Here is a 19,514-nt window from a genome sequence, read left to right as displayed (position 1 = left end):
CCAGATGTTGTGTCGCGTGTATTCTGGGCTTGCACTAGTAGCAGATAATATTCAGCACAATTACTAGTACGCCAGTAAAAAGGCAGTCAACCAATGTAGCAGGCTTCAAGTGGTTTTTGATTTCAAGTTAAAGAAGAAAATTCTGAAAAGAGAAGAAATATAAATATATATATTTATCAATTACTCACTGCATATTACCTAGAATTTATAGAATTTGTGAGTAAAACTTTTTCTCCACAGTGAATAGAGGAAAAAAACAGCAAACATTCCCCATTAATGACAGCAAAAGTATATCAGAACATCTGTTCACAAGCTCTCACACAACTCCTGCAGTATAATTCAAATTTCATTTATTCACCTCACGCACAGCCGAGTATCATGCTTGGGCATCCACATGCATTTTTGCTCTGCCCAGGTCGAGCTTGTACTTCTTTGTAAGAGTACCAAAACTTGTTTTTAGCAGAGAAAAACTAGCCTTTTTGTAATCCAGTGTACTTCTTGGTCAGAGCGAACAATTAGCCCACATCAGGGCTCTTTAAAACAGTTCACAGCATCAACAGCAATATATCCCTGAACAGTTTTTTTAAATCTTAAATGTGCAAAAATAAGACTACTTCTGTCTTAAACAAAATTTGTTGGAACAGAACAGGTAATTGATGCTGAGGTAAAGCAGCTCCATAAAAATGTACTTTTAAAAATTTGATTTTAAGGTTTGTCAGAGCAACACACCAGTTAAAACAAGCAGGTGTTGGTGTTTGTGCACTGGTGTGCTAAGTGTCTGTGTGCTCTGTGGGTCCTGCAGGGACGTGTCCTCAGTAGAGGTGCTGATGAATTATCACCAGAGTCTGAAGAGCGAAGTGGAGGCTCGCAGCCGCAGCACCCTGGAGTGCATCGAGATGGGCAAAACTCTGCTGGCTGCTAGAAACCCAGCAGCTGAAGAGGTGAGATCAGGAGATATGATAATAAATTTCAGTTAATAATCAAGGATAACGGGAGCAGGGCAGCACAATAATTATATGGTAAATTAAATTGCTGTTGCAGCTCCCCACCACCTCTGCCTTCTTCTTATGTGGTATTTTGTGTTGTTGATTTAACCAAGAGTTATGTATGTAAATGTGTGACCATACAATGGTGGAGCGATGCCAACACACTGTCCTCATAATACAAACAACTTCCGGGTCTTTCAGCTCCAGTTTCGTCATTTAATGTTTATATTTTATATGTAAGCAAAGTAACAGCAAGCTTTTAAAAGGATATTGGGTTTCCATTTTAAGACAGACAGACCAGGCAGGAATGATAAAATGAAATAGAATGATAAAAACAAAATAAGTAAAATCTTGACAAGAAACTGAACTAAAACTAAAACCTAGCACCATACTCTAAATATACACAATAATAGTATCTGATTATCCTCTGAACATCGGTCTTATTTTAGCTTTAATTTTAACCCATGTGATGCTATGATTGTGATGCTGCTGATTTTGATTCTCAGATCAAGGAGAGGCTCGACAAGGTGGTTGCTAAGCAATATGAGATGTCTGAGAAGTGGGACAAGCACTGGGAAGTCCTACAGCAATGTGAGTGCACACAGACAGACCTACAAACTTTCATAAATGAACACACAAGTACAAACACACAGATACACATATGGAGTATAACTACACACATAATATTCAAGGGAAGACTGTCGGATAGTGTAAAAGAAGTGATAGGAGTTTTTGATTTGCATTTGAATGTTATTTCTGTCTCTCCTCCTCACAGTGTTGGAGGTTCACCAGTTTGCCCAGGAGGCGGTGGTGGCAGAGGCGTGGCTGACTGCTCAGGAACCGTTCATCAGCAGCAACGAGCTAGGCGGGAGTGTAGATGAGGTGGAGCAGCTGATTCGACGACACGAGGCCTTCCGCAAAGCCGCTGCCACCTGGGAAGAGCGATTCAGCTCACTGCGACGACTTACCACGGTAATATCATCATCATCATTATCAGCTGAAGGTAGGATAGACAAGCGTGAAGTGGGAAGTGACGTGCAGCAAAGGGCTACAGGCCGGAGTCGAACCCGGGCCGCTGCGGCAACAGCCTTGTACATGGGGCGCCTGCTGTATCACTAAGCCACCGACGCCCCCACTCAGAGCATTTTTATTAAATGCTCGTTTGGGCTCAGCTCCCTTTTCACAACGACGTTCTGACACAGTGCCAGCATCAGTGCTCTCACGTTCCATTTTACCCCCACTCATGAACAAGACCCTGAGATACTCGAACTCCTTCACAGTAACTTTCTCTCTATGAAGAGATATGTTTCCATAAAATGCTTTTACTTATACTTACCAGTCTCAAAATGTGATTTTAAAGCTGGTTCTGTTTTCTTTCTGCAGGTAGAAAAGTTGAAAGCAGAGCAAAGTAAACTACCCCCAACCCCTCTGCTGGGTCGAAAAGTCTTCCTTGACCCCCAAGATGCCTCAGCCTGTGTGGCCACCCTCCCTCGCCTCCCGATTTCCCCCGTCATGAGACAGACCATCTATGAGCAGAACGAAGCCAGCTCTCCTCCTTCACCCTCACCTGCCACGCCTACACCCTCTCCTTCGTCTGTGGCTCGTCGGCTGGGGTCGACGGTCGCTAACTACACCCCTGTAATGAATGGCTCCAGCTACCGCCACACCCTTGAGTCACGGCACAGCAACGTAGTGGGTGTTGCTGCAGGACTAGGCCAGCCCGCTCTTTCCTCGATCGCCTCTGTTGCCACAGCAGCCATGCTAGTCTCAGCCAACCAGGTGCGAGAGAGCACTAGCGCAGCAAAAGACCAAGCAACAAAGGCAATGAGTCACCTACAGCCAGTACAGGCGGCGAAGACACTGGAGGTGAAATCGTCTCCATATCTACGGCAACCCAAAATCAAACACTTGGATGATGCGGTGACGCCACTGCTCGTTGCCAGTCGGCTGGAGAAAGCAAGGGAGAAGGAGAGGGGGAGAGAGAGAGATATGATGATGGGAGAGATAGGGACAGAGAGAGCGGAGGTGGCTGTGATGGCTGAGGTGGTGCTCCAGGAGCCGGGCAGGGAGCGCCTGCACAGTGAGCCCACCAGAGGGCCTCGGGGGTCCAGGACTGACCCGCTGGGCCAAGCTGAGCCCCAGGTCCAGACTCACACCCACCACAGGGACCACAGGATAGAACGGCAGCTGTCCAGCGAGCAGCTGATCCAGGCACGTAGGGATGAGTTGCCTCAGGAGGTGTGGAGGGAACAGGCCGAGAGGCGGGAGAGACGGACGCTGGAAAGGCAAACGTCCAGTGAGCAGGAGGGCCATGGGAGCCACGAGGGCCGGAGAAGAGAGAGGGACCGACATCGGGTGGAGAGACAGGAGTCCAGTGAGCATGACACTGGGAAAGAGCACTCAGACAGACGCTCGGGAGGAGGGTGAGACTTTATGTACACTGAGGTATCTTTTAGGTTGTGTTATGTAGTACATGTAGTGATTAATATGGACACCAGGAGCAGGTTACACAGCAAATGATTGGTGTATTTTTGGAGTCAGAATTAATAATATATAAAAAAATGTCTATAAAAATGTCTGTCATGAATGTGGAGCAAGACTGTTATAATTAACAGATAATTTTGCAGGAAAGAAATGCAAAAAAGGTCAGTAATATGATGTTAATTTGAACTTTAATGTGATTCTCTAATTTGTATTTTTCCTACAGAGAAAAGAGATCCACCTTGGCAGAAATTGTAGAGCAGCTGCAAGAAAGAGAAGCAGCACAGGTCTGGAGATTTATGTGTTGCACATTCCATTCAAATACTGTGTGTGCAAATACTCAGTGTTTGTGTTGCATATTGTGGCTCATTTGGGTGGGGTTATTAAAATTTAAACAAACAAACAAAACAAACTTCCTGTCTTACCACTGTATGCCAGCTGTCAGTTGTTGTTTTTTTTTAATTGGTAAATTACTACATCACATGCTCTGTTACAATGCCTCGAGAAACACCTCCATTAAGTGAACTGCAGTCAGCATCCTGTCGCCCGTGCACTGTAGCTATAAGCAAGCACCTGGGCATTGGCCAAAACAGTGACATGAGACTGACTTTGATTGATCGTCATTGAGTTAGTAGAAGGCTAGAAAATAAATTTAAGTCATAGTTAAAATAACCTCACTATCTGCCATGTTCCTATATTTTATTTGGACTAATAGCTCCATTATACTGACAAGCTTACTGTTTGCAAATTACATTATCAACTGACATTATAAGTACCCATGTAGAATAGCTAATTTACAGCTTGCTGGCTAACGTCAGCTCAGGTGATAGTTAGCTCATTGGCCCCTCCTGCATTGCTCTTGGTTAGTAGAAAAAAGTTTCGTACCATTGTTGTGTCGAAGACTGTTTCCCCGTTGATATGTGTTTCCCCTCCACCTAAACCTGATTTAAACAATTAGCCATTATCGTGCATCATGTTTGCAAGAGAAGTAATTTGGCAACCAGCCAACTGACATATTCACCCAAATAGTATTTTGCTAGCGGTAACATCAGTGAGCAAGCAAGCTAAGGTTGCCAGCAAGCTATAACCAAGTTATGCTGTATTGATTTGGCATTGGTTGCTTTGTAATGTTTGCTGATCCAGTGGTATGCAAATGGCAAAGTAGAGGGCAGAGGGCAGTCCAGGATCAGACCCCCAACGCTCAGGCGCTTTGTCTTGCTGTGGCTGAATTCAAGTTGCTACAGTGGTAGTAAGTAAAGGTCCATCTCTGCCAAGCCGCTGCTGCTATAACAGAAACAGACGTGAGGACTCTGTTGTAATGGGTGCCAGTTGTTTGTTGACTCCATTTCTTACCTAATGTTAGCTAGTGTTGAACACTGTTAGCATTGTAGCAAAGCTGAAGAGAGGCAAAATACTGTGGAACATACATAATGTCATATACCTTGGATTGAAGAATTTGGCCTGAGTCCTCTACATAGAAGTCAATCCACAGGCTGCAAGAGGCAACCAAGAAAGTTGCCTGGGACAGTTTCGGTTTTTAAGTAACTTTACAACCTGTTCATCCATTGGTAATAAAAAACAATTAATACTGTTAAAAGGTTACATACATACTGGTATTGGCTAAAGTGATATCTGATATCTGAAACACAGGGAGAGCATACAGACATGTATGCTTTAGATGATGAAAATATCAGACACAGTTACCCATACAAAAGGCCATCAAAGATTAATTATTTTCAAACATGAGCCACATTGTTAATTACTGCATTACCCCCCCTATCCTCAGGCCCGTGGTGAGGTGCCCCGCCTGCCTAATGGGATACCAGAGAAGTCTTCCCGTCTCGACCGCCCTCGAGCTCGGGACAGACCCAAACCACGGCGTCGACCACGACCCAAAGAACCTGGAGAGACTACGCGGCGGTCCAGGTCGGCTCCAGCCCAGAGCAGCCCAGCAGTCGCCCAGCCGCCAACACATACTGCACACCACGAAGGCTTCCTTTTCCGCAAGCTGGACATTGAGACTCTGAAGAAGAGTACCAATAGGTGGGTGGCCAGGGTCATAATGATGAGCATAACAGCAGGACTAGGTTATAACGGTTGTAGAGAAGGAGGATGGACACTGGTGTCATGAGTATCAGAATGCTGATCAATTAATCGATTAATTTGGTACTCCAGGAGGGTTGTTTATATTCTTCTCGGGACACCAGATGAGTGGAATTTACTGCAAAGTAGCAATTCACATATATTCAACTAAGTCATTTTTCACATAAAATGATACCAACGTAACTTTTACATTCCATCCCTTGTTGCCAAATCTAAACTATCTGGTCTTTACTGACAATCACCAGTGATCTTTAAATACTGTTTAACTGCAGCACACGTCATATCTCCGCTGTCTGTTTCTCATGACATCACTGCCCCTTCCATTTATTGATTCAACAGTTATGACAGGGGCATGACTCAAGCATGCTAACCAACAAGCTAACACACTCTGCTGACACTGCGTCTGACATGTTGAGCAGATGCATGACTGTCACCAGCGCAGATGACACATGAGACCTCACTGGTTGGTCCCACCGTGTGGGTCAACATGATATCGCCAGTACTCAGCTAAGCTTTGGAGTTTCTTGCCAGACATGTGTCTTTTGAAGCATGCATACATTAAGGTTTACACATGTTTAGATTCAAAGGATGCTATGACATTATTATCTTTACATATATTTTGATTAGTAGATAACACATTAGGAAAAGTCTGACATTCTGCAAAGTGGAAGTAAACGGTATTTTGTCAGTCTCATCTGCTTATAGAGAATATGAACATTGTCATTCGTGGCACGTCATAAGGCTGATTTATGGTATTACACTCAACACTTTTGGACAGTGTAACTTGACAGAGATTAAAGAGAAGATTTCATTAGTTTTCATCGTAACCAGAGACCCCCAGTGTTTTTTTTGTTATGCTATGTTTCTGTCGCATTTAGCGAAGCTTAATCTGCACACAGAGAGCTGTTTAAAATCACCCAAATATCTCGCTCTATATGTGTATTTAACTTAATAACAGTATGTACATTGATCAGCTCCCAGTCTCTCTGTGAGCAGCAGAGTCCCCTCTCTCACTACAGTGGACTGGGAAATAAAATCAGCCTTATCCATTAATGCAAACACTGTCAATTTATTCCCATGGCACTGTCATAAAAGATATTCCGGTTCAGTAAATGTCACTGTCAGTCAGCCTGGTAAAGGCAGTTTGGCCAGCCCATAGATGTATAATAGACCGGCCTCTGTCCTCTTAGCTCCACAGGAGCTGCTGCTGACAGACAGCTGCTTCTGGATAGAGACGCTGAATACAGGTCAGAAATGGTGTGGATTTAAAACTACCATCTCCATGGCGATAATAATGACACTATCAATCACATTGCTTGACAAATCATTGCATGATGTTGTCCACAACATAACAAAATTCTCCAGGTTCGTGACTTTAAAGGAACACTTTTTTTCTGTCTTAAATATGTAATTTCTGTCGAGTAATGATAATCAAATGTTTTGCGCACCTAACCATAAATCAGGCTTCACAGTTTCCTGTAATCAAGAGGCGAGGTCCTTCCCCTTCCGGTGGACCACCAGCGGACCTTATTTCTGAAAAAATCTATGCAGAAGTCAACAACAAGAGACAATCGTGTTTATCCCACTTGAATAGTGCCATGAATTACAAGTATGTTAAAGAATGTATTGCTACTGTTGCTTATGAAGTGGCACAGTTAGTTTGTAAGATTTTGTAGTTTTTTCATACTTAGAAAAGACAAATACACATACAGAAATCAAGCACTAGAGAATGACATTGATAGTGGCACCAGCAGACACAATAGTTATTCTCATATGAGGCTGGAGCTTCTGACTATTTGATGTATGTCATCTCTGATCATCAGGATCAGACCGGGAAGACAATAGTTACATGAATTGAAATGGCAACCTGCAGACATCTCACCGCATGTGAAAACATCATGCATGATGCTTATGATGCCTCCTGATACAACATGAGCTCATAGAATAAAGCACAGCAGAAATGGTTGACTGACTAGCAGACTGGCTGGCTGACTGGCTTATGAATGCCGTGGGGGTGGAGGTTGATGGAGCTGGTGATGCCATGTACCCACTTAGCCTGCACACACAACACACACACATACACACAGTACCTCACCTTCATAGATGACCGCCCTGCTTCCTCCAGAGTGACACCAACGGCAAAGTCTTTCTCTGCACTGCCCTCTAGTGGCTGGGCTGACCACGCACAGCTAAAAGCTCATCCCCTTCCAGCTAAGGATGAGTCCACTCACCTGCCCACTCAACGCAATGGATGAATGTCTCATATGTACATGCCCTGTTATGTACATGGCAAGGTAAAGCATAATCCTGAATGGCTTAAATCTGGACAAGTGTGAATCTCCAAACAGCTTCTCGTTTGGCTTATTGTGTGCTCTCTTTTTTGGCTTTATATTCAACTTTGATTGGTGGGGAAGATCTTTGGGGGGCGGGCCCTCGGACCTTTTCCACAAATCAATACTAAGGAAGAGTGAACACAGTTAGTTGGAGAGGAAGGATTGAGGTTCAACCTGTCTCTGTTACATAGCTACACGACGAGGCACTGAGTATGTTTATGTGCACATTTATATTCTGGTATTATTTAGGATAACCAAGTGAAAGGATACGGTGCATGTGAATGGTGTGTATTTTTTACATTACCCTGGTGAACGGACTGATACTGACTGCATATCACGGTATAAACATCCATCAGTCACTAGTTTCACGTTTATACTTCACATTACTTTTGGCTTCAAGTTGTTGTTGCTCAGTTTCTACTTAAGAGTGTCGTTCGTCAACCATTCTGAAAAGCTGAAACATGTTATGGACTGTTCTTTACTTATCAGAGGAGTAAGGTGGCTGGGGTGTGACCACACGTATTTTTCCTTGAGCTTCCCTGAGTGACTAGCGGAAAATGCATGACCCTCGGTACACCACAAATAACCTTTTTTTAATATATTTTTTTAAATGTTCACACCAAATGTAGCTATTGGAACCAATGCAATGAGCAAACAACACAGGAGTGAGAGTCACCACCAAAACAAATATTTTTTAAAGAAAAATGCAAATCCTACTTACATATTGCATCATTGTCACACAAGCTGTGTGCACTTCAGCAGAATATGATTGCATGACAAGCACCTGTCCTACCATACCAGTCCAACAAGGTTTAATAAGCCTACACATCATACACACTTCAACACACACATGGACGCACATACATGGGCGTCATGTCGCCATCGTTAGCAACATGTGCATATTATGACCCAAATAAACTGTACACAACAGTGGCAGCAGCGACCGGCCAGAGTAATATCAGTAACTTGACACGGCGGACATTATTTGATTTTTAAAAATTACCCTTTGTTTGAGAATTAAAAGTTGAAAACTACTTTAGTTGAAAATAGCAGCGTCTGGTGGGAACAGTATATTCTGGTGAAATTATAAATGAGACATGTAGAATGAAGTGATTTTGATGAAATACCACTATTTTAAGCTTAGATTATTACCCATAAAGAGCAATACATTCTAATCCTTACCAATATATTATATGATGATTTATGATTTGATTTTTTTTTGGTGTCATTGATCTTAATCTGCAAAATAACTACAGCTGTCAGACACATGTAGTTGAGCAAAAATTACAATACCTGCTTCTGAGATGTAGTGACGTAAAAGTAAAGAGTAGAAGAAAATAAAAATACTCAGGTAAAGTACAAGTATGTCAAAACTGTAATTAAGTACAGTACTTGAGTAAATGCATTTAGTTACTTTCTACTACAGTCAGCAGGTCAGTGGTAGAAGAGGTTAAGATTTAACCATTCTATCAGCAGTGTAAACACCTTATCATTACATGCACCGTTGGTCTTCTAAGTCTAAGTTCTGTTTACATTGTTAGTATTTGAAATCAGGATATTAAGCTGCACATAGACAGCTTGCTCTGAATAATACCTTTAATTGGTTGTAAGCTTATTAATTGGAATGCCGTGCGCATGTAAACACGCTCAAACAGCAAAAAGAAGCATGACTGTGAATTGAAGTTGTGTTGTTGCCAAAATACCATTTAACCAAACTCTCACTCTTTTCTTCTCTCCTCCTTGGTGCTACTGGCTGCTCCTCTCATCTCCTCCAAGGTAAGTCATATATGAGCCCCACACACAGATACACACAGACTGTACGTAGCCTCCCTTTTCCATCCCTCCATCCCCCACCTCCTCTCCGTCCGTCCATCTTTCTGTCCGTCTGTTCGTCTGTGTTTGTTCAGCAGTGTGTTTCCTCCTCCCTTCTTGGCGCCGGTTCATCCCGCCTACCTACCTGTCTGCTCTGGTCAGGTGAGTGAGGTGTTAGCTTAGTGAGAGTGACTCTGCAGCTCCTCCTGACTCCCCCCGTCTCCCCCCTACCACCACCTTTCCCGTGCTCCTCCCCTTTCACCTTCCTCTTCCTCCTCCTCCTCCACTCTCCCTCTCCTTCCCCTTTTACCTCCTCCTGCCTTCCCACACTACAGCAGGTCATGGGTCAACTTGTACTGCGTGCTGAACAAAGGGGAGATGGGTTTCTACAAGGACGCCAAGAACACCACCACGCCCTACAACAACGAGCCGCTGCTCAACCTCTCCCACTGCCACTGCGACGTCACCAATGGCTACAAGAAGAAGAAGAACGTCTTCACGCTCAAGTGAGGGGCTGTTTTCATACTCATGTTTACTGTTTTGTCATTGTATTATTTAAACAAAGGCACAGTGTGACTTTTTTAACCAAACTGAACAGGTTAGGTGTGAAAGCAGAGTGCGAATTACACAATGATGATGCCCTCTTGTAAGCTATGCCAAGAGGAGGCATCACCGTATGACAAAAAAATGCAAAGCAACAGAACGCATTTTATATTTTACATATAAACATTTTACCAAAAAGAATATATTGAGATGTTACTCCTTTGTAATCACCAACATTGTGATTAGTAACTGTAATTTAATCACATATATTTTCTCAGTAACTGTAATTGATTACAATTTAATTACAACACTGTGCTTCTGTTTTAAGATCCTTACAGTGTCTGGCCTGTTTAATGTTATGTCTGTAGATGATGATAAGTGAAATCCATTACACCAGTTAATGGGGCATGAACCAACAACAACTTTTGTAGTCAGGGGTCACCAACAAAATATTCCAGAGCAAAACTGCCAGCAAGTCAGATATACACACAAACACATACACAACAGTAGACTGTCATTTCTGCTCAAACACAGACCCAAATAATGTATCAGAACCAAAGGCACTTTCAACATGCCAAGTGGTCTGCAGATATGCTACTACAGCAACTAGACCTGATCTGACTAACATTAAGACATACACCACCACTCAATAGTCTATTTTTTTAGTTGTTTTGTGACTTTGAAAATAGTCCAATATAAAAAATAAGTCAACATTCCACATTATAGATCCTGTACTCGTCTCACAAGATAGGACTTTGTCTATAGGCAGGAACTGAAGGGGACACATTTGGTCAGATACTGAATTGGTGACACTAATCTTGGGTGCCCACATTGAAACCATGCTGATTATATAGATCTTCTGTGCTGCTGGATGAAAGATGTGTGTGAAGCATCCATGCATGCTTTTACAGACATGGATGTAAACTGACTGGTGCGCGGAGGCATACAACCGCGGGGCAGTAATTCTAGTTTTCTGATCTGTTTCCTGCTCCAGTACTATGGAGGTGACATTCTAAATTGCTGTAGTGTACCTTTAGTTGCAAATATTATACGAAACAGGTCCTTCTCTTTACCAAAAAACATCTTTTGTAAAACTATCCACCAAACCTGTTTTGCATTACACTGTCTCTAAGTTTATTTTTTTTCTCCTCTTGTTGCAGAACGAAGGATGGCAGTGAGTTTTTGTTTCATGCAAAAGATGAGGTGAGACATTTTTGTTTATCTATCTATATATCAAAATAGCAGTGGCTTTATTTCATCAGTCACATTTTCCACTGAAAGTTACACTGAAGTTATATGGCATCCATACCAATGACAAATGAAATAAAGAAACATATACAGTAAAGGACCAATCAGCTGACATCTGTGATCCCTCTCTCACCCTCAGGACGACCTCAAAGCGTGGGTGACCAACATCACCGCCAGTATCACGGAGCACGAGGAGATTGCCAAATGGGGTCAGCCCCAACCAACTACCTCATCCACCGACGAGGGTACACGCCGCGATGGCAGCAAGGCGGACAACAGGTCAGAGCGAGGTATCGAGCGCTCGGACCGGATTGAGCGGGCGGATAAAGAGAAAGAGAAAGAAAAGGAGAAGGAGAGGGAGAGAGGCGAGCGGTCCGAGAGGTCAGATCGGGGTGGGAAGTCAGACGCGAAGCGCTCAGAAAAGAGTGGTAAGAAAAAGTGAGCCGGGTGACGGATCGGTCGGGATTGAATCGTATGAACTTCAGATGGGAGGCGGGGCCGTAGACTGGTAGTAAGCGCCCCCCTCCTTCTCTTCGCCTCCAACACTGTCAACAAAGCGGTTGTGTTTGGATGGAAAGTGACACCGGACAGAAGGACTGACCCAGGCTCACTCATAGGATGGACAGGACGGACTTGGAGCAGGAGACATCTTTCTCTCTCTCTCTCTCTCTCTCTTTCTGTCTCTCTCTCTCTCCCCTGTGTCTCTGTGAGAACACACAGAGTCACTGACGCTCCGCCTATGCCCCTCCTAGTGGCTGTTTCAAAGAACTGCAGAGAGAGTTTAGTGCTGCTGAACCCCGGGCAGCAGTAACGCAAGAGAGAGATGAGACAAGTTAACAGAAAGGCTGTTATTGATTGCTGATAGTGCGATAAAACGTAGCTCATTCTGTTCCATGTTTGTTTTTTATTATGAGCTGTACTTGTATGTATTTCTTGTCTGTCTGTCCTATCTACTGTATCTATCTGTCCGTCTGTAAGTCGAGACATCCTACATTATGTCTTATTACCCTCGGAAATCGAAAGAGAATGAAATTATGCCAAGATGTTTTACAGACATACAGATTTAAAGATTCCTTTTTTTGTTAACAGTTTTCAACAGTTTTCCGATCTCTCTCAAGGTCTAGCCATGTAGAAAATGTGGACACTGGTTTTACTTTCAAACAGCACTCAAACCACATTTATCAAAACTCACCATGGCTAAGTCAACAAAACAGCTACAGTACTGTGCTGAATCTAAGAAGGTGAAAAGATGATGATTTAAGACAAAAGAAGAGTAGATGGCGACCAGGATGATGAACTTCAAAACAATCAGGAACACAAGAAACAAAAAGAAAGCAGAAAGGTTTCACTATTCCTCAGAAAGTCATAGAAATGTATCAAAAGACTTGAAATCCTGAAGAAAGTGCACCCCAAAAAAGAACAGTAAACAGAGCAGCCCCCATTTGTTTATGTAGGATTAATTCAGAATTAAAGATATTCTCATTAAGATTTCTGCAAGACTGATGCGTCACAAGGTGTTTAACCTGCGATGCACAGACTACACAACAGTACGGTCACTGCAGCCATTTTGGTTAAGTCTTAGTCATATGAAAAAGAGAAAAAGAAAACATGTACAGTTCTTGGATCAGTGATCAGAATGAGAAAAAACTGATGGTAGACTCTGGCTCCCAGGGGCCTCATTCATTAAAATGTTCTTTCATTTTACTTTCAAGGAGCAGTGTGTAGGATTTAGTGACATCTCGTGATGATGCCATGAAACTTCTCCCATGTGCCAAGTCCTAGTTTGGATTCCTTCAGTGTTCACTGTTCAGGAGGTTCTCTTCCTCTCCAAAACAAAGGGGCCCATTATTTTAAACTAGTAAAAACATTGAATAAATTAGTTTTCACATTAAAAAAATAAGTGTTTGTCTGACGCTCTTGTTGCGGAGGGGCTGCTAACTACAGCGGTCATCACAAAAATGCAAATGGCCCTTTCTTGAGGCAGTGTTTGGTTTGTCTGTTCTGGGCTACTGTAGAGACATGGCAGGGCTCCATGGACGAGGACCCGCTCCCTATGTAGATACAAAAGGCTCATTGTAAGATAACGAAAACATGACAGTTCTTATTTTCAGGTGATTATACACTAAAGAAAGCATACTTATTCTATTATATTGTATTTCTGTCAGTATATCCCCCTAAATCCTACACACTGGACCTTTAAATCATGTCAGAAAACACAAAGAAATTATAGCATTCATATTTATGGAAGCTGTAGAGCTTAACATTTTGATAACTCAAAGGAAATTGGGGAACTTCATTCTAACTTGCTGATTTTAGCATCAGGATTAGTTTTCCAAAACTTTCATGTTTATTTTTGGTCATAAGCACAAAATCTGCACCCGGCCTGTTTTTAATGGATGAGGCCTTATCTACTCTTTTAATTTCTTACAGCATCAGACTTACTCACTGGATATTCTGTTCTTCATACTAATCTGTTGTAATCTTTTTTCATTCAGAGTTGAAGATATCTTGTTTTTCAGTATGAGTGTGTTTGTGCATGTGTGCGTGCACGTGCGTTGCTGCTCTCCGCTCCCAGGGTCTCCATAGCTCTCAGGTTATTTATGTTAGTGTGTGCTTCATGTGTTCATATGTTTGTCCCCACAGACGCCACCTCAGTCTTCCAGACATGTCCGATCCACACCACACACACACACAGAAGAATATAATTCAGCCGGTTTAAAATGTCAAAACTTATAAACATGTTTCAGGATGTAAAAGTTCATCAAACTGTCCAGGTCAGCATCATATCTGTGTAGAAGAGGAATGAATGAATGAGTAAGTGAATGAACTGACACATTGTTGAGAGCCAGAATATCAAACTGACCAAATATTTTGTTGTCAGATTGCATGTTTTGCTTGGAGAAATCACCCACTTGTCTTTTCAGCCTGCTGACTGGGCATCCATGCATCAGTTAAAATTACATTTCCTGTAAACTCACCACAAAGCCATAAACAATCCAGAGAAGCAAGGGCCAAAAAAGAAAAGGTAGAATCGTTAAAATCAAATACCTTGAAAATGCAGTTGGGAAATTTTTGGTTGATGGGCAAACTTAAGTTACTCTCCTGCTCCGGTAGAAGCACCATGGTCAGATAGCATTTAAAATCCATGCTACTGGATGAAAACCCCCGTTTAAGTTTTGGTGTTTTTGATTCTCTCATTTAAGGTCCAACTGAAACTGCTGCTACAGTACAGCATTCATATCTGCTCTGTAAATCACATCCTGTGTTTAAAAAAAAAAAATCAGAAACAAAAAGGGAGAAATTTATATTTTTTGTTTCATAATGGTTCCCCCTATTTCTGCATTTATGTTATTTGTTTTTCTGTCAACATACAGATGGAGAACTTGTTTTAATACAGCCAGTCAAATTGCTTCAATCATATTTGTTTAAAGCAGTACTGTCACTGTTCTATCATAGGCAGGTGGTTACACTAACTAATGAGAACAACAACAGATTCCCATTGGAACTGCTTCATCCACTGTGTAGGGAACAGTCCCAGAAGGCCCCAGAGAAAAGCTCAAAGAAGCAGCTGTGTACTGCTCTTAAACAGAGGTCAGGTGATTAACCAGATGCACATTTGCCAAACCAACCAGTTAGTCTCCATCCTTGAAGCCTTTTCTCTTGTACAACCAAACAACAGTTTGAAAACACTTCAGATGAAGCATAAATCTAACTTTTGTGTCACTTGTTAAAGTATTTTTTTTAGCACAGCAGCATCATCGTGTCATTATGTTAAGAGGCTCATCACTGCCCCCTGGGGCCCGAGAGCTGTAAATACTACTTTCAGTGGGTACTGCAGCTGTCCTTAAAAAGAACATACTGCTACATGCGGTATGCACACAATTGGGGCATACCACTTCTTTATACCACTGCAACCTGAACTTTGACCCTCTTGCTCATATATCCGTCTCCTTGGAGTCAGAACAAAACAACATTTGCCGAGTTCACCAGAGACGGAGGTCAACCTGGAGAACTCTGCTGTTGTTACTTTGCAGTGTTTGTAGGTGTAGCTTTTAAGTGACACCTGCAAACACTGTAGATTCTAACATGCAGTATTATACTCACAACAGTAAAATTACAGATGCATTTCTTTGTCATTGTTATTCGTTTATGTCCTGTTGTTGTCAGAAATCTCTAGTGATTTCGTTCCCTTAAATAATAAATACTCCTATTGTTACTATTATTTTGACGGACCATCAGTCACTTAATTGCGCTGTCATCTGTCATTGCTGCTTCTGACAGCTGTCAGCGAGCTGTCAAGCTGTCATCTGTTTGCAGTTCAGTCGATGTGACGCATCTTTTGCTGTGCAGAGGATTGTGGGTCAGAACAACCAGTAAAGCATCCTGGGTTGCATATTGCAAAATGCGACCAGATGGAGTAGGACGTGTTTGCATTTGACATACTATGTCCTGGGACATACTTAATGGTAGTGGGTAGTATGGGTCTTTGGTTGGTGTTTGGGGGTATACTCCCCAAACAGCCACAAGAGGCAACAATGAGCTCATTCCACACTGAAAAAATCTGAAGTGTTTTCAGGCAGTGTTTTTTGGTTTCCCGAGAGAAGAGACTTCAAGGATGAAGACTAACTGGTTGTTTTAGCAAATAGGCTTTTACGCCTGCTTAATCACCTACCCTCCATTAAAGAGCAACACACAGCTGCTTCTCTGAGCTTTTTCCCTCACTCTGGGACTGTCTCCCATGCAGTGGATGAGACAGTCCTGGTGAGGGCTGGTGTGGTCCTTAAACTTCAAAAGCACTGCTAACAAAACCCTGTCTGCCAATGGCTCATAGGCGACACTGGATGTTTGTTTACTTTATCTCTGGTTCTCCTGGTGACAGTACCACAGCTAAGCCCACCTTTTCTCCTTTCTTTAAAAAATAAAAAAACTGTTGACAATGAGATAAAAATATCATTGACATAACTTTCGACAGTAAAAATGTGATTTCATTTGGACTTAAAACACAAGAGCTCACATCTTCTTCTATGAGCAGGCTGTTGAGCCCAAGAATCCCACTCAGAACTGGTTTCACATTTTCAGAGGTCGATATTTGACAGGTTAATTATTTTCACTGTTTCTAACAAGTGTCATAATAAGGTTATAAGAGTAGTATTATATCTGGCTGCTCATAATATATATATATTTTTTGTTCCTTATTCATCTCAGGATTTTAAATTCTGACCTGTTGGTTTGTGTTTGTCATAAAACATGTCTTGAAAACTGTAACTTTCTTTAATCTTTTTTTTTATTTCAACACACATTATGCATCTAAATCAGGTGTGAATGCCAGATCAATCATTTACATGCATGTTGGACACAACAAAGTCAAGAGTTAAAAAGGTGAATTTTGAATGAGCAAATCTTCCACATGTACAGTGACACGGTACAGTCCTCTGCTGTTGGATTATGAATCTGACAGCATAATAAACTGACACACTTTGTTGCTGTAGACACACACAGGACAAAACATGCAGGGTACAGCGAGCAGATAACACTATGAAGTAATTTGTACCATTTTACACAGCAGAAACATCCAGATATTGGAAAGTCAGTGTGGTTTAACATCATGACAGACTGAATGAAGAACAGATTTGCTTAAAAAGTCAAAACAAAAACAGATTGCATCGTACCCTGCCTGTCTGTGTGTGTCTGTGCTGTTCTGTTCACATCAACCTCAGTCTGTCGGCTGAGATGAAATGACAAATAAAATACCTTTTGGTTTTTCATTCATGTATATATAGTCAGTGTTTTCTTCTCTCACTGGAAATGAATTCAAAACTTGGTTTAGGTGCAGATCAGGTTGTGGTTCTGCTCTCTCAGAACAGCACATAGCTTAGAAGATGATAAAAATGTTAAGAGATAGCCAACTTCAGTTTGTCAGTGAAAACCTAACGAAGCAGAGGGAAGCACCGATGCAGATATTTCTCAGTCTGAAATCATTCAATCATTTTAGCCACTAACATAAATAAAACGCAGTTTTAGTCTTCGACATGTTGCATCTTGTACACCAAAACAGTATGCAGTAATATGGAGTATAATTCATGTTCATTGTAGGAATGTTTGTGAAGTCATTATTACTGTTAATGATGATGATGTCCATGGTAGCAATGAACTGAAATTTTATGCATCTTTTCTTTGCACTAGGGAGGCTGGCCTGTTGCAGAGTTGAGGCCTAATGGTCAGTGGTGTTGGGGATCCAGGAGAGGGACGTCAGATCCAGAAAAGTTAAGAGTTATCTCATTAGGTGGAAGAAAGTTTTAACTGGTTCAAGAGCTGTTGTTTCTCATGTTCTACACAGTTGGTGCAAAGCCAGACTGTCTTCCCCCACAAAAATGGCCATATAGATTGTTGGTACAAGCAGCTTATTACAACCTATATTTACGTTTATTGTTAGGTGCCGACCTCTAGTGCCATAGGAATTATGACAGTAGCAAATGAGGAAGTCAGGTGACAGTATAAAGCGATAAAATCTGCATAGGGAGCAAGCACCCAAGAACAGTGCTAGGCTTTGAAGCCAGTTTCATGACGTGAAATTACAAGTGCCAGGTCCAAGTGGTACAGTGGGGCCAAAAAAGACTTTTTCCCATAGCCCAAAGCCTGACCTGTTTCACTCTAAGGATTTGATCCATTTGGTTCAGTGACATTTGTAAAGTTTAGAAGAGCCACACAGAGCTGGATACAGCATTGGAGGCAGAACCTCAATCATTCTTATTAAAGTTGCATTCAACTGCCATGAATAAAATTAGATGATCCACACTGCTTCCGCATCATCATCATCATCATCACTAGAGACTTCCACAGACCAAACCGGCTGCTTCTGATAAAGTACTCCACTGACTTGAATTGGGATAGTATGATCATAGTTGTCAAGTCTCCCGTTTTGGCCGTGAAACTACCGTATTTTACCCCTCTTTCCCGCCGTCCTCCCATATTAGTATTTTCCCGTAAATCTCCCGTATTATAATATAATTTTTTAAAAAAAACCATTCCTCTGCCTCTCCAAACTCAACTCTGTCACTAGCCTCGCGAGAACTGCCACCTGCAGTAGCCTGGGTGGCAGTTGTTGCGAGGTTAGTGTCGACAGCGGGTCTGGTTGACAAGTGGTTATTTTAGATTTCCTGTACACCCAGGGACGGTTTTTGCTATGGGCAATGTGGGCGACCGCCCAGGGCACAATCTATGTGAGGGCGCACGAGCGTCCTCCAAAAAAACACAAAACAAACAAAAAAAACTTGCCAGTTTTCTAAACTACCGCTCATTTCCACGTCAAGTTAGTGGAGTGGGCGCTGGGGCACCCCTATTATCACGTTTCAACCAGCAGCAGAAAGGAAAGGCAAATCCTGGCAGTTGTGGATTGAACGGGGGGTCACAGACAGGAATACGGCGGAGGCTCATAGTGCTCTGCGGCGCAAGATAACGGCTTACTGGCAACAGAGAAGTCCGACTCCAGGTCCAGTAATTTCCTCTTACGTTGGTGTCATGACTGCCCAGTAGTACCTGGACAACCGAGCCGTGGCGGCACACAGGTATGTGGCGTGTCAGAGGAGAAACGAGCCGTTCACATTTCTCTCTTTGTAGCAGGTAACGGTCCACAAACCTCACCACACTTTAGGGACTGAGGGATGGGATGGTTCGCCCAGGGTGTAAAACTAGCCAGGACTGCCTCTGTGTACACTTGTCTTAAAATGTAAGGGATACTGGAGCTTGGTTGGGGTAGTGGGACGACTCGCGGCGGGCGCCGGAAAATTTCCCTTATTTTCAAATCCACAACTTGACAGGTATGAGTATGATTCAATCATGCTGCTCTTCTAGACTTTCCAAATGTTATCGGACTGAATAGATCACATTCTGATAATAAAATAGGTCATTTAGCGGTGTTAGGCCAGTGCAGGAATGAGTCCTAAAATTCAGAAATGGGTTCGCATTTTAGCACTCTCGGTTCCCTCGTCTCAAAGTCAGTGGGGCTTTT

At 42.4% G+C, this 19,514-nt stretch overlaps 1 protein-coding gene across 4 annotated transcripts in view; it reads left to right on the top strand.

Moving 5' to 3' along the window:
- LOC125888896 (spectrin beta chain, non-erythrocytic 4-like) overlaps positions 1-14,172 on the top strand; it is a 120,478-nt gene extending 106,306 nt beyond the window's left edge. For 2 of the 4 annotated variants that reach the window (XM_049576531.1, XM_049576535.1), the window contains 9 exons: positions 803-941; positions 1,493-1,577; positions 1,762-1,958; positions 2,370-3,409; positions 3,694-3,754; positions 5,254-5,510; positions 10,051-10,221; positions 11,419-11,461; positions 11,646-14,172. In XM_049576531.1, coding sequence (XP_049432488.1) covers positions 803-941; positions 1,493-1,577; positions 1,762-1,958; positions 2,370-3,409; positions 3,694-3,754; positions 5,254-5,510; positions 10,051-10,221; positions 11,419-11,461; positions 11,646-11,948 — 2,296 coding nt within the window. In that variant the 3' untranslated portion in view covers positions 11,949-14,172. Of the gene's footprint in view, positions 1-802; positions 942-1,492; positions 1,578-1,761; positions 1,959-2,369; positions 3,410-3,693; positions 3,755-5,253; positions 5,511-6,760; positions 9,674-10,050; positions 10,222-11,418; positions 11,462-11,645 lie in introns of those variants that run through there. The other 2 variants (XM_049576532.1, XM_049576534.1) reach the window with 2 other exon arrangements.
- The last annotated feature ends 5,342 nt before the right edge of the window (positions 14,173-19,514 follow it).

This window comes from Epinephelus fuscoguttatus, linkage group LG5, assembly GCF_011397635.1.
Source record: "Epinephelus fuscoguttatus linkage group LG5, E.fuscoguttatus.final_Chr_v1".
NCBI lineage: Eukaryota > Metazoa > Chordata > Actinopteri > Perciformes > Serranidae > Epinephelus > Epinephelus fuscoguttatus.
This window is presented reverse-complemented; position numbering and strand designations above follow the sequence as displayed.